Source organism: Eucyclogobius newberryi, unplaced genomic scaffold, assembly GCF_026437365.1.
Source record: "Eucyclogobius newberryi isolate DKJ021-1_F unplaced genomic scaffold, fEucNew1.0.hap1 SCAF_20, whole genome shotgun sequence".
NCBI classification, from domain to species: domain Eukaryota; kingdom Metazoa; phylum Chordata; class Actinopteri; order Gobiiformes; family Gobiidae; genus Eucyclogobius; species Eucyclogobius newberryi.
Genome location: NW_027315835.1, coordinates 20,594,742 through 20,609,255, shown reverse-complemented (window position 1 = coordinate 20,609,255; position 14,514 = coordinate 20,594,742). Strand labels below are relative to the sequence as shown.

General features: G+C 38.8%; 2 protein-coding genes and 1 non-coding gene across 4 annotated transcripts in view; 2 read left to right on the top strand and 1 right to left on the bottom strand.

Annotated features, from left to right (window-relative positions):
- Nucleotides 1-8,573, bottom strand: part of rhbdf1b (rhomboid 5 homolog 1b (Drosophila)) — a 33,041-nt gene extending 24,468 nt beyond the window's left edge. For both annotated transcript variants that reach the window (XM_072456174.1, XM_072456175.1), the window contains exon 1: nt 8,537-8,573. The gene's annotated coding sequence lies outside the window, so the exon portion shown is untranslated. The remainder of the gene's footprint in view (nt 1-8,536) is intronic.
- trnai-uau (transfer RNA isoleucine (anticodon UAU)) lies at nt 4,494-4,586 on the top strand. Its single transcript is given in 2 exon segments — nt 4,494-4,531; nt 4,551-4,586. It is a non-coding gene; the product is annotated as a tRNA-Ile (tRNA).
- Nucleotides 8,574-10,544: 1,971 nt separating the features above from the next.
- LOC140369432 (serine/threonine-protein kinase pim-1-like) overlaps nt 10,545-14,514 on the top strand; it is a 9,997-nt gene continuing 6,027 nt past the window's right edge. Inside the window, exons 1-2 of the mRNA XM_072456780.1 lie at nt 10,545-10,692; nt 13,733-13,855. Coding sequence (XP_072312881.1) covers nt 10,545-10,692; nt 13,733-13,855 — 271 coding nt within the window. The remainder of the gene's footprint in view (nt 10,693-13,732; nt 13,856-14,514) is intronic.

Here is a 14,514-nt window from a genome sequence, read left to right as displayed (position 1 = left end):
AGTGTTCATATCTAATTCAGTTTTCTTGGTATAACTCTCTAATTTTTGTAAGCTCCAGTGGCGCAATCGGTCAGCGCGTGGTAATTATAGGACAGTATTCTACAGAGCGATGCTGAGGTTGTGAGTTTGAGCCTCACCTGGAGCAAGATTTTTACAATGAATTAACCCACTGTATTACTTATTAGCCAAGAATATCAAACAAACTACATGATGAGCCTACTCTGAAACAAAACACAAAGGCCTGTCAAATCCCACAAACCACATCAGATTAATGAATCAGCGAGCTGAAATTGAGCTAAATTGTTCTGCTGATCTCAGTCATTGCAATAACAATCTTTGTATCTTTCATCGTGTTAACATTCTCTCATTTCTTATTAACTTTTTTAGGTCTCTGTTTCCGTGTAGAAATATTATTCATTTTGTTCTGTAACTAAGCTCCAGTTGAGCAATCAGTCAGCACGAATTACTTATAAGACAGTAATCTGGGAAAAGATTACAAGGTTATGAGTTCAATCCTCACTGTAAAAAAGGCAATATTGAAAAATTCTGTATTTATTTTTTAAGTTTTTACATCAAGAGTGAACCCATATATTGAATAACCCTACACTTAAAACTGCTCAGCTTTGTGCTAAAACAAAAACTACTCAGTTTGATATTGTATTCTTCTTGCAATCAGGTTTTGTGGCCACATCGGATAAACAAACTCCTACAAAGAAATACAACCACATCCTTTGCTTACTCTGCAGCCAAAATGATCCGTCTCAACCACAAAACTTTAAATTTAGCACACCATTTCAACACTCAACTGACCTTATCATGTTTAGTAAATCCACACGGCTAACATCAACCATTTCCCAACATTCAGCTCCTCTTGGGTTGAGCATCCTCTGTTTATCCCAGACACTATTGTGGAGTTTGGGCTTTAATGCCTGGATGATTTTTTTTTCCTCTTTTTTGTCTCTTTCCGGACAGCTGGAGTTTAATCCTTGCACAGTGCACCACATGACATGGCCCCTGCTGTCAGGCCATGATAGCCGTCCTCGTCTATATAACAGCCAGTGGGCCATCAGAAGAACTGCGTACAGAGAGATAGAAGTGATTATACTCAATGCAAAATACTAACATAAACTAACTCTCACCTCTTGCAGACAAGTTCATAATTATATTGTTGAAAAATATACTTTGAGCAATTCAGTAAAGGCATTGCATAAATTCATCAAATGTAGTAGCTGTTCAGAAGCCTGTCCTTTGAGAATTATCGGGTTATGGGACGTTTTTTTCGTAGTCGATTAATCAATATCATTCGGATTAATCGTTGCCAAAACAACAAAATCTTGATTAAGTATGCAGGTACTCAAGAACATATGAATACCAGAATTTTGACAAAAACGTCATTGAACCCTATCATTTTAAGAGGAGTACATGCGGAATCAATTTTGCAACTTAGCACCCAGAAGAAACCCAACTCGATAGTGGAAGAAGAGAAATTCTACCCAGAAAGCCTTGATATGATTGATAATTTAACTTGCTGTGAGGTATGAATGCTAACCGCTATGTCAAAAGTCTTGAAATGCTAAAATAGTTGTGGAGTTCCTCAAGGTTCAGTGATGGGACGTGACCTTTTCTTTTTGTATTTTGTTAATCTTTCAAATTACACGTCCTGTACTTTTCACTATTCAACCTCTGAATCTGATTTACATTTATAGTCACAATCGCAGTATTCTTTGTCTAAATTTGTGTCATGTTAGAGAGAAAAAACGCATGTAACCACACACCAAGTATTGCGAGTAACAATACCTTCTATTATTCATGTTTCTGTCACACACTGCTGCATTTTCATACAGTTGAAATTTGGTCATGCGATCCCCATTTACCATTTTTGTGACATTTTCTTGACCTGGCATCACACAGGACTTGCTGGCACTAAAGCAGGACTCTGTAGACCGCTCGACACAGTCATTGCAAAGGGAAAATATGTAAATAAGGTTTCACTTGGTATTTCTGTGAAGCTGTGCAGAACCTTGACGTCTTTCACTTCCTGTCTCCACGCTTCTTTCTTTCTCACTTCACACACTGAGGTTGGTCTTCTTCTGAATACTGTAAGCACTCGTTTAGAGAGAAAGGGGCAGTAAAAATGAACAATATTGACATTAAAAGGTGTAAAGGCTGATTAAATGGTCATGCATTTGAACTTTATCAACCCTGCAATTGTGTTTAAGCCTCCACTTATGTGTAACTACTGCTGCACTTCCCCATAGTAGAGAATTTAGTATACTTTTGAGTGTTTCATTTACTTTTCTAGATTACTTCCTTACTCGTTTTGACCTGAGTTGGTAATTTTTTTTTTCAAGATTCAGGTTATCATCGCAAATGTTTCAGCAGAGCTTATAGGCCATTGGTTGCTCTGGTAATCGCAACTATGAAAAAATAAAACAGGTCAAGGATGAAATGTCTTGTTCACGGACACAACAATCGTTTGCTGCAAAGCTGCTCGTCACTGCTGTCATACAACACATGATATTTTATCCTATTATACAGTCAGAAAACCACAGTACAAATTGTTCTAGTCTCTACTGCTATTACTACTACTACTTTCAGTTCCAAACCATACCTTGGTACGCATCCAAAAGACTGCAGTATGTGACGTAGCAGACCAGAGTACGGTTAGACAGATTCAGATGTCCTCGTCCTGCTGCGCTTTCCTCTAGACTCTCATCATAGAACACATGTTACAGTCAAATCAGAGCAGGTTACATCCCCCCCTCCTACTGTAAACCGCTGCTGTGCAAACAAACACCAATAAATGATTTAACAAATGCCGCCACCCAAACAATTCCAAAACATAGCTCAATAAATGACACAACAGCACAGACGTATTTTTACAGTTTTGTTTACAAGTTGAGGACTATTCAGGCAATTTTCTACCATAAAAAAAATGATCTGTTTAACCCTAACCCAATGGAATCTATATTTCTGGATTAGTCATTATTTGCAAGCAGTTTATGTTTTTACTTTTATGTATAATTTGTGATTTATTCTATAGATATTTCATTTTTTTCTCAAATTAAACCTCAACTAATTAGTTTGAAGACATGTTCTATTGGATTAAAACTATGGTATATGTCTGAATATCGTTATGGGACACAATATTCCCCCCCAAAAACTGAGGTCATTATTTTTTAATATCGCCAACCCCCTATACATATGGAATAAGGTGCACAAGTGCTGCCCAGTGGTCAAGTGGTTAAAACACTTGACCACTGGACAGCTGGAAGCAGCATTATGAGTTTGATTCTTGACTCTGACAGTTTACTGCATGTTCTCTCTCATCCCCCATTTTACTCAGTACTTGTCTGTCAATAAACCCTACGGGCAACAAATCTTTTAAAAAAAGAACTGGCACATTAAAAAACAGTTTTTACTAACAATCTCATCCCACACACAATGACAAATGCGGGAAGCAGCCACTTACATTACTCTGGAACATGTTTATTCAAAGGAACTGTCAGACAGGCCTGATTAGATCAACACACATCAACAGGTTTTAGTCATCTCAAGACAGACATCTTCATTTCCCATAATCCTCTCTGTCAGCAGCTCTCTGTGTCTTCTGAACTTAAAATGTACTACTGTCCTTACGTTTGGTTTGCAGGGACCACATGCATTGTTGAACCAGCTTTTAAAGAGACTCGATCCAGGGATGAGAGTAGATCCTTTTACACAATGTATTTAGGCTCATATTTGTACATGAATAATAGAGATGAGATTTGACATTGTCCAATAAAAACATGCTTTGTCTTTAGTGGTAATAGTTCAAATTAATTGGGCTACCATCACCGGTTAAAGGAGCATTATGTAACCTTTTCCTGTTTGTCTCCACCGTCGGGGGCCTCCAAGGGGTGGCCTGGTATTATATCTTTGGAGCTATTGTGTCTAATTTATTTCTCTTGCGAATCAAAATTGTTTGTCTTTGTCAAAAAATGAATTGAATAATTTTCACAACATAGATCATTTTGTGTTAGTCAAAAAGTTCCTAGTCTGACTGGAAAGTAGCAGTCCCAGGAGGAGATAAAAGGTCCCCAAAGTGTGGCCCAATTCCTTTGTCCTACTTCCTACAAATGCGGACTTGAAAACCATTTATATAATCAAACAGGACCCGCTTATTTTCACCGTGTTTCAAAATCCTGGCGCCGCCACTGCAGTTTGTCACTAAACTTCAAGTAATGCCACCAGGTAAAGTTACAAGTCAAGTTTGCGGAGAGGTGACTCCAGTAAATAATTTGAGCAGTAAGAGAATAAACATATGTTATGTAAATGCAATCTAGATTTTTGAACGCATATTTTTATTGTTTTAGGACTTATTATTCTGCTGTTATTTTACAAAAACAATATATAGTCTCTTGTATTAATACTGTCAAGTTTTTTTCAGAACAGTGACCTGATTTGTTTTTGTATAAATTGATTAACGGAAAACACTAGTTACACTACATCCAGCTCCAGTGGCGCAATCGGTCAGCGCGCAGTACTTATGAGGCAGTACCTGTGGAGTGATGCTGAGGTTGTGAGTTCGAGCCTCACCTGGAGCATGGTTTCATTATATATCTTTACTTTAAGCGCTTGGACTGCATTGTATCATCAAGTCATTCAGAAAGTAACTTCGAGCCTCAGCATCGTGAGTTCAAATCCATTTCTCAACTGTTCACTGCTAAAGGATCCTAGAACGTAAAGACATTTCTAGGTTCTGACAATAGACACGTTTTATTGGAAATAAAGAAAACAAAAGCTGTGCTCCAGGTCAGGCTCGAACTCGCAACCTCAGCATAACTCTGCAGGTCACTGTCTTTACGTCATGCACGCTGAGCTCTTTAAATAAAGATTCAAATTCTGGATAAGAATTTACCTTAACAATAATAATACAAGTAATTGATTTGTATTTCTCTTTTCAGTTTTCTTCTTTTACTCATTCAATTCTTGATGTCACCTGCCACAAACTATTAGAAAGCAAGTGAAGACCATTGTAGACATGATATTATCCATTATAGACAGTATAAGATAGGTGTTTAGGAAGTCTTTATGGGATAAGCTGTCAATATGTTACCCCTAAATTGAAGTCACCGTAATACCAATACCCAATATATATTTTGTTGCCTAATCTTGCAGTAGCATTCTACATGGTTCAACTGACAAACTGCCAACTCTGCGCAAACTGCTCTTAAGTCTCCTCCTTCTGCAGCGCCTCAGGTTTAACACAACAGTCAAAAACCTAGTGCTTCGAATTTAACAGCTCAGCACTTCATCGCATCAAATCTATTCCTAAATTCATTTTGAGGTCAAATGTAAAATGGAAAGCACTGGGGTCTAACTCGCAGTGGTAAATATTATGGCACTGCAGGATTATGAGAGGGATTATACACGAAGATTGATTATTAGACAAAGACCACACACACAAATGTTCATTCAGTCGATGAGGAATAAGAGTTTTTACTACACCACAAAACCAGTATTATTAAAAGTACCAAAACCAATAAAAACATAACTATCAGCAAATTTCCCTTACTTATTAACGTAATAGTTTGTGGCGGGTGACATCAGAAAAGGCCTATGCCAAATAAACTAACAGAGAATTACCATTTGTCCATTTTGCCAAGAAAGTTCTCAAATGAGTAAATGAAACAAGCTGAAAATGATTTATCAGTTTGACTATTCATAATTATCTTTACGGTAAATTAATTAACATACAGAATACAGATAGATGGAGCTGCTTTGGTTTGTTTATTTCACACACAATCATTGTAGTTTTTAAAGAGCTTGCTGATGCCATAAAGCCATTTAGGTGCTTTTAAAGGAGAACTATGTAACAATTTTACCTGATTCAACCCCTGCTTGGAATTCGTGGGCTTTAAACTTGTCGGCTTTGAAACACCAAAGTAGTGGAAGATGAACTGAAGAATGGAGTCTATAGGGTAAAGTCTAAAGAATACAGTCTGGCGTGGGAGAAGGCCAGCTGGAATAAAGTCTAAGGAATAAAGTCTGGCGGTGATGTAACTTGGATACCAACCGCCATAAAACAACGTCTTGCTATACGTAAGTCCATCTTATGGTTGAATATGTATTTTTTGGGCCGTTTCAAGTGTCATCTCCCCTACTGTCTTTGGGTGGAAAACTATATAAGATAAGTTAAAATAAGAGAACCTTTATTAGTTCCAAAATGGGGAAATTCCAGTGTCGCGACACACAGTTCAAGAACAGCAGGAGAACAGGAGCATGATATAAAAAACAAGATAAAATAGATTTCAATCCAACAAAACCTGCAGGTAGAAAAATATTTTTACAATAAGTGGCTATGGCTATGATTATGCAAAGTGCAGCATATGGACAGAATAAACGACATAAGTGACTTCAGTAAGACCTGTACAATGAACAATTGTAGGAGGAAAGAATACCAGCCAAAGCAACATCGTCGACATTGACCCAAAGACAAATCCCCAGAGAAACTGTGGGTCTTTATTTAATATTTGGCCATATTAAATGTGTTTGTATGTGAGTATACTGCCTAATTTCAATATAAAAAATCAAAAACATTCTTGTTTTTTGACAGTGTATTTTCACAAGGAGGCTGCAGGGGGAGCTCTACCCCAATCAAATTAGTTCTGCTTTAAAGGTCCCATAACATGCTAAATCGACTTTTCAGAGCTTTTAACCTTCTTACATTGCTATTTGTGCTTCATATATGTACCCAGAGTGTTTTTTTGATTGATTCCCGCAGTGTTTAGCTATATTACAGACTATCTCCTTTCCTTGAATCGCCAAACTGACGGGGGTGTCTACAAGACCGCGTCATGCCCACAGGCACGCGTCATCATCCCCCCTCCCCCCTCTCCACCCGCCTCCCCCTCCTGTTGACAGCTGTTGGGGGACACACTACGTCACGGGTGGGCGGGGCACACACACGCTCTGAGACTACGTCACGGGTGGGCGGGGCACACACGCGCTCTGAGACTACGTCACGGGTGGGCGGGGCACACACGCGCTCTGAGACTACGTCACGGGTGGGCGGGGGAGCCAGATCGCTCTTCGCAAGGGTGGGGGCGAATATCAAACCAAGCCGTCTGCATTTCCGGGTTGGTGAGGGGGTCCAAGGTCTGGGTGATATTTCTTAACTATTATGTTAAGGGTGTTGCACAACCAATATTATCAATTATACACTTAGGATAGACTACAAAACGTGAAAAAAGCATGTTATGGCACCTTTAAGAAATGTATGTATAAAGAAACACTGCTCCAGGAGAGGTTCAAACTCACCACCTCGGCATCGCCCTGCACTTATTGTTTTATAAGTATGGCGTGCTGACCGATTGCACCCTTGAGCTGACGGTTTTTAATCAATGTTCCTCTATGATAGATTTTTTGTAAACACATGTGTGACAAAACAACATCATAAACACATTGATTCTCAAACTTAAGGTGAGATTTTTGACGGGTTGCGTGAAGTTGTCAGGTCAATGAAGCTGCTCCTCAGTGCGGCGCATGGGACACATAAAACATCTTCTCAAAACGGTTAATATTGAATTTTGAGTGATGAGACAAGCTGCAACTCCTACTCCGGTGATGGTTCCACTCTGGCAATAAAAAAAAAAATCTGACTTATATAGGCTAATGTTGCTTATGCATTTACATCACTTCCTTTCCATGCACCTTCGTTAAAATACAGCATGTGTGCTGTATGTTTTTGAGGCTGTGAGTTATCCACGGCAAAGTAAAAGAAGAAAGCCTTCTCCTGAGACTTCCCCACAGAGTTTCTCATACAGAGCGAGCTCTTGATACAGAGTACAGTGTGGGGGAAGCAGAAAGGACCGATGTACGCTATAGAGCGCTTGTTAGTGAGCAAGACTCTGCCTTTTGCCCGCCCTTCATGTTCTTTGTTTTGTCACACGTGTGACACTGCGCAAACTGAACAGTTGTCTCATGTGAAATGCAAAAGTCCAATACCTGTTGTCATTAAAAATCTACAGCAGCAGCAGCAGCAGCATGCGGTGAATTTGATGGATGGGCAAGCAGACTTGGGGTGTTCATCAAGGTTTGGTGCATAACACAAAAGTAAAGTTAAAACCTAATATCCAAGGGTGGGTTTCAAACACCAGTTTCCCACATGTCCTACTGAACTAAACTCCCACACTTGTGCAGCGTACTGAATGGTTCAAATAGGCTCACTTTACCGAACAAACCATTCGGATAAATTAATAATTAGTCTAATCATTAGAAACATGAACAGAGCCTCAGCTACAAAGAAAGTCTCTAAAAATTGTTGAAACGTGGTTCTGCTGTTGCTTCACCTCTGCACACACGTTTTCGGCCTGTAAGGCTTTATTTGACCGGACACTGCAGCATGATTTGACTGAGGAAACATGTGCAGCAAATTGCAGGATTTGCAGCCACGCCACATGGCAGGGATATGTGCTATCCACTCAACCAATGTGAATACTAAACTGTATGAAAAAAATCGTTACAAGTATGAACTACACAAAACTATAATGACAACTTGAAAATGGTCTCTTCCGTCACATTCATCACTGCTGGTCCACACGGGGGGGTTTAGTATAACGACTGCTCTGCTCCGGCGCCAGCTCCACTCGAGAGGAGCAGCAGCACAGAGCGAGCAGCTGGAGACTTCTGCAGAATGAGCCTCAAGCTGCAGCGGAACGACAAAGACACACAGGAAATTAGTTGAAATTTGTAAGTTGTTGAGTTTAACCAGCAAATGAATATGAAACATGTTCAAATTGAGTGTACCAGATGTTATCCCCATGATCAAGACTTTCCAGGGTGAGACCATATTATGCAAAATCAACTTACCTACCTCAGACTCAGAGTGACACATATAGAGTTATGAAATGTAACTGACATTGCAGTACTAACCACTACTAACTAGCTTTGGCATTGTCAAGTTTATATGGCAAAATATGAATCTAATTAAATACTAAGTAAATGAAAACATGCATAATTATGTGTCCTTTGCTTTGTTGGTGAAGTATTCTCTTTTAAGGCTCACTAATAAGAGTTGGTTTGAAAATGATACAAAAAAAATCCTTTTTCACTCTTCAAGCAAGCAAATTTACCGTTGGTTTTTTTTCATTTTTTTTAAGCGCAAGAATCCTGTATGAACATAGTCTGTGATTTTAAATGTAGTACTGTTTTAATTTCCTGCTATTTTATTTTTTGTGTGTGCAACCGTACATTTTGTATGATGTGTGCTGCAGTCCATTTTAGCCCAGCTTTGAAAAAGAGATTTCAATATATTATTAAAAAACAATCAAATGTTTATCCAGGCTTTGGATTGGGACAGACAATAGTTTACTGCGGGATCTTCCTGTGACATACAGTGCCAAATTACATTTTTCCACAACAATGTTAAGCTTCATGCTCTGTGTTTTACTACAATCTGACACATATTCACTGAGAAATTACTCTAATGAGGAACTGAATCTAGACGCGGCTAAACACAAAGATACACGTGGAGCGCGGACATGCGATATACGGCAGTCAGCATTTTATCACCTGCCGCAATGAAATGAGACTTTCTTGGCCCGACCTGACCGGCGAGTCAGAAGACAACCAGTGCATCACTATCGTGTATCATCTTTTAAAATAGCTCATGTTACAACGTGGGCACCTGCGGCGTATAGATTAGTTGCAGCCTGTGTATGTACAATGTATTTTTTCTTTGTAAATTTCATTGGTATTCAGGAGCGCCCTATAGCCCGAAAATTGCCGTGAATACAGGGTTGTTGGCGGGGATAGGGGGTAGGTCGCACTTGAGCCTCAGTTGCAGGACAATACAAGATTACTCAAACATTCAGAAATCAATCAAAATACAACTAATGATGAGGTAACACTGTCGTAACAAGGTTAAAATCTCATTGAAATTGATTTTGCAGAATATGTCCCTTTTAATAGGTGGCCCCAATCAAATCCTGTTGTTTAGACTGGTTATCTTGTCCCAGTACAACAACAATTATTATTTTTAATGGCCTTACCCACAGATGATTCAGTGATTTATTTATTAATAAAGACCTGCCAATTTAAGTGGCAAATGGAATCAGTAAAATATTTGGGTGTGGTCCTACGTAAAGATCCATCAATTTTTCAGAAAAAATGATTGCCCTCTTTGCCCGATTTTTTGCCAATTTAATAACTCAAGCGATTGTTAGTTAGTTTAAAAAGTGCATATGTACACTCACCCCCCCACCCTCCTGTTCTTTCCAAGAGCCCATCAAACCTCGTGCATGAGCACGCAACAGTCCCGCTCCTACACGTGCATTGTTTATTAGCGCGACAGATCGCATCACATCTCTCGTCTCCGCTGATTTCCGTCTCTTCTGAGCTTGAACACAGTCTTTCTGTGTCATCATTTTTCTACTGTACACTAAAGAAATTCGCTAAACACACACCGGCACATATCAACCACACATGCGTAGCCAGGGAAACGTGCTGCTATCCTGGGAATGAGGCTACAGGTGTGCAGTAGCACGCAGGGAATTATTGACATGTGGAAGATCTACTCGGCTCAGATTGCTCGACAAAAATATTTTGCCCAGATTTCTTTACCTATTCCAGACTCTCCCGGTCTCCAGCCCAACCGGCTGTCCCAACAATCTCAAGATGTGTACGGCAAAGCGAAAAACCACGTATCCGGTTCAAAACTTTTAAAACATCAAAAGGAAAAGAAGCCTTTATTTCAGCTCGAATTGGAGCGTTGCTGAGCTGGTGTGACCCAGAATATGAAGCTCAATGGAAAAACCTTGAGATTAATGTTGTGCCAGTGGTTCCTGTACAGGCTTTACTGGTGAATGACAGACCGGTGAGTCATTTGGAGGAAGTGGAGAAAAAAAGGAGAAAAAAAAAGAGAGAAAATGAGAGAAAGAGACAGGAGAGAGAGAGTGAACCAAGAAATTAAAGAAAGCACAAAGAGCTTTCAGGGGAAATAATATCTAAATTATATAAATGTATTGATGATTCAGGCAGCCAATTACACTTACCACTATCACGTGTTTTGGGACCCTTCTGTTTCTCGGAAATATGGGACTGAAATTAACAAAGCACTGTCGTCATCCCTTTCGATTTTATGTATTTTTGTATTTGTAATTTTGAGTTTTTCAAGAAGGTATTTGTCCTTTATTGTAAAGTTATGGTATCTGGTTGGGCTGTCTACATAAAAAAACAATGGGTGAATTTTAAAAAAGTGTATTTGTTGTTGTTGTTGTTGTTGTCGTGTTGTTTTATGGCAGTTGGCATCCAATTGTTGCATTACCGCCAGACTTTATTCCTCAGACGTTTCGTAGTCCTCAGACTCTGTCGTAGTCCGTAAAACTACTCCTTCCATTGCTTTGGTGTTACAAAGCCCATGAGATATAAAGCCGGTTGGTCTCTGACACAACAACTATTCTAGTCACAAAGACATATCATGACCTCATGAGCCAGCTCTAAGGACACTCGCACTCTTGATCACTCCCACAGCTACAGTTAGGCTCTTTGACAATGCCACTGAATTCCACTCCTTAAAGGATGCACTATCCTGTGCAAGCTTTATGATCACCTTACAGTCTCTGCTCTCACTCCGGATATCAATAGCTTCAGCCTCATCCTGCTGCTCATTCCCAGAACCCTCGGACGAGCTAAGGGACTTTTTACGTTTCCGGGAATGTGCAGCCAGAAAAGGCTGCTCCTCCACGCCGTCCAGAACGTCTTCAACCACCGATCCACTCTCCTCCGCCATCTCCCGTCTCTCCAGACCGGAGACTAGCTCTTCTTCTTCTTCTTCTTCTTTGGTGTTTTATCGTAGTCCTCAGACTCTGTCGTAGTCCGAAAAAGTACTCCCTGAAGTTCGTAAAAATAAGTGACACAACCTTTAGTACTCATTTTGATTCTGTACAGTTGTCATGACGATGACATCATGCCAAAAGGAGAGAGAATATTTTGTGACATCACAGTTAAACTTATTAGCTGCTGGTTAGTTTCATTCGACACAGGTTTTCACCATGAGGTATAAAACATGGCCCTCTCTGCTAAAGAGGTGTACTCGAAGTAAGAATATAGAATATAAATGTTAGCTTTAGGACTATTTTTTACGTTTTATGAAACAGCAGATTAGCTCTAACTGACAAATAAGCATTAACAACACGACATAAACACATTACATGACTTTTTTGTGCAAACATTTTTGGGACCAGGCAATAACCGCCATCAGTGTGTATAGCGTTATTTTTAAAAGTAACACGTTACCTTGTTACTGCCCTGGAAAACCAATGTGTTGTTACTGCACTACTTTGTTATAAAAGTAACGTGTTAGAATACTCTTGCATTACCAGAAATTAACATTATTCTATTACCTATGTCCGTTGCCGACAATTCCTTTGCCGACAATCCCTTTACATTGCTGAACACAGTAACATAATCATTAAAATATCAAATAAACAAGCAAAGTAAATTTGTTTGACTGAGCTTTATTTATCTTTTATGTTGACAGATTACCACAATACAATGCCGTACAATAAGCACGTGCAGGCCTGTCCTCAAGCAATGAAAAACATCGCTAAAACAACATTAGTGGATTAGCAAGAGCTCCGACACAGAACAACAGAACGCGCTTGTTTTATACTATAGTTTGTTTAAATCAAACTCAGCTACAAAATAGTGTTTATAATGAAGGAGAAGGAGTTTTCAAAAGTTACATCTTTGGTGAATAAATTGCATGAAAATCATAAACAACAATGTATTTTGCACAACTATAAACAAACTAGCTCTTATGTGAGATGCAAAAGCTAAAATCTGGAACCTTTTGGTGTGATTTTTGATCAGGCTATGCTCCTTGAAAGTAATTTAGAAAACAAAAACCTTTCTTTCCGCTGTGCAATATCGCAAATGGTATCAATAGATCTTTGGTATCAATAGATCTATGGTATCAATAGATCTATGGTATCAATAGATATATGGTATCAATAGATCAATGGTATCAATAGATCTATGGTATCAATAGATCTATAGTATCAATAGATATATGGTATCAATAGATCAATGGTATCAATAGATCTATGGTATCAAAAGCATTTAGGATGATATAGTCTCCTCACAGTTGGACTACAACAGCCGCTTTTACCGTCCACAACTATTCTAAAAAAAGCTTCATTAGCTCCCTGTTTTCTATCATCTACACAACAAAAATCTTGGTTTTGAAAGTTTGTCTACAGGCCAAAAATCCTTTAAAAAAGCATATTAGGACTTACGTTTTCAAGCAAACATTCCAGGCTTAATGATTCAGTCAGAGCTGCTAAGTGTACTATATTTATGTTGTATACTGTATATTTCTGTTGTCTTTTACTACGGTGAAACCCTTTTGTGAAGCACTGTGTGACCATACAATAATTATATCTGTGGAAAACACTAAACAAATGAAGTTTACTTACTTAATAGACTAGACAAGAACCATAAGAATAACACCTGTTTTACTTGTTCTATGGCAACTGTGCTCTAGTTTGTATTTGACATGATTACAATAAATAAGTAACTAATATCTGATTTTCAGGATGGCACTCTTGCCCATTTAACGTCTGCCTCTCTCTGAGCCATTGCACGAAGAGAAGCTCTGAAGAGTCACCTCCATTGTGTAGCGCCAGAAGTCCTCCCCCAGGGCCAAGTGGAGTCCCATCCTTGTCCCCGTGTCATTGTCCCTCTTCAGAAGAATTTGTTGACAGCGCTAAGGCCAGATGTGACGGGAAGGACGAGGGCAGTTTGAGGATGAAGTTCAGGACAGATGCAACTCCAAAGAAGCATAAGTTCAAGGCCAAATATGGATGGGCACGTCAGAAAATACGCTTTTTGCATAAAACAGGTAATCTGATCTCACTTTGTTTTGTGAACCAATTTCTTTACTTATTAACCAGTTTTAATGTAACAAAAGCTACAGAACGACCAGGTCATCTCTAAAGGCCTTATTATTTCTATAAATCCTGAATGTTGGTATTTTTCATTCACTCCTGCATATTTTAAAAATTTCCTGGCACTAAACTAGTTAAAACTGTATTCGTGAAGATGCATGTGATAAGTTTGCGACCAATAGACTTAGTACCGACTGACTGACTGAGTTTTTTAGTGCCCCTGTGACAAATATAATGGATTAAATTGCTCCATTAAAGCAGAAGGACCCCTGGATGAATTGGTTTTGGTGAGAAATTTTGCTTAAATGCAGCAAAACTTTGTTAAAATTAACAAAAAATGTTTGTTGATTATACAAATCGAGTAAAATAGATCAGTAAGATCAACAATTCAAAATGCTGCTTGAACACTGCATAAATAAATCAAATCCCTCCAAATCCCTGCAGAGTTCTGAGAGGTTTTTTATTTGATTGCAATTCATTTTTTAAGTTTTTAATAATCTTATAATGGTTTTCATTTACACATTCAAAGTTGTTGTTGTTGTTGTTGTTGTTGTTGTTTTTAGAGTGGTCCAGGCATTTTTCA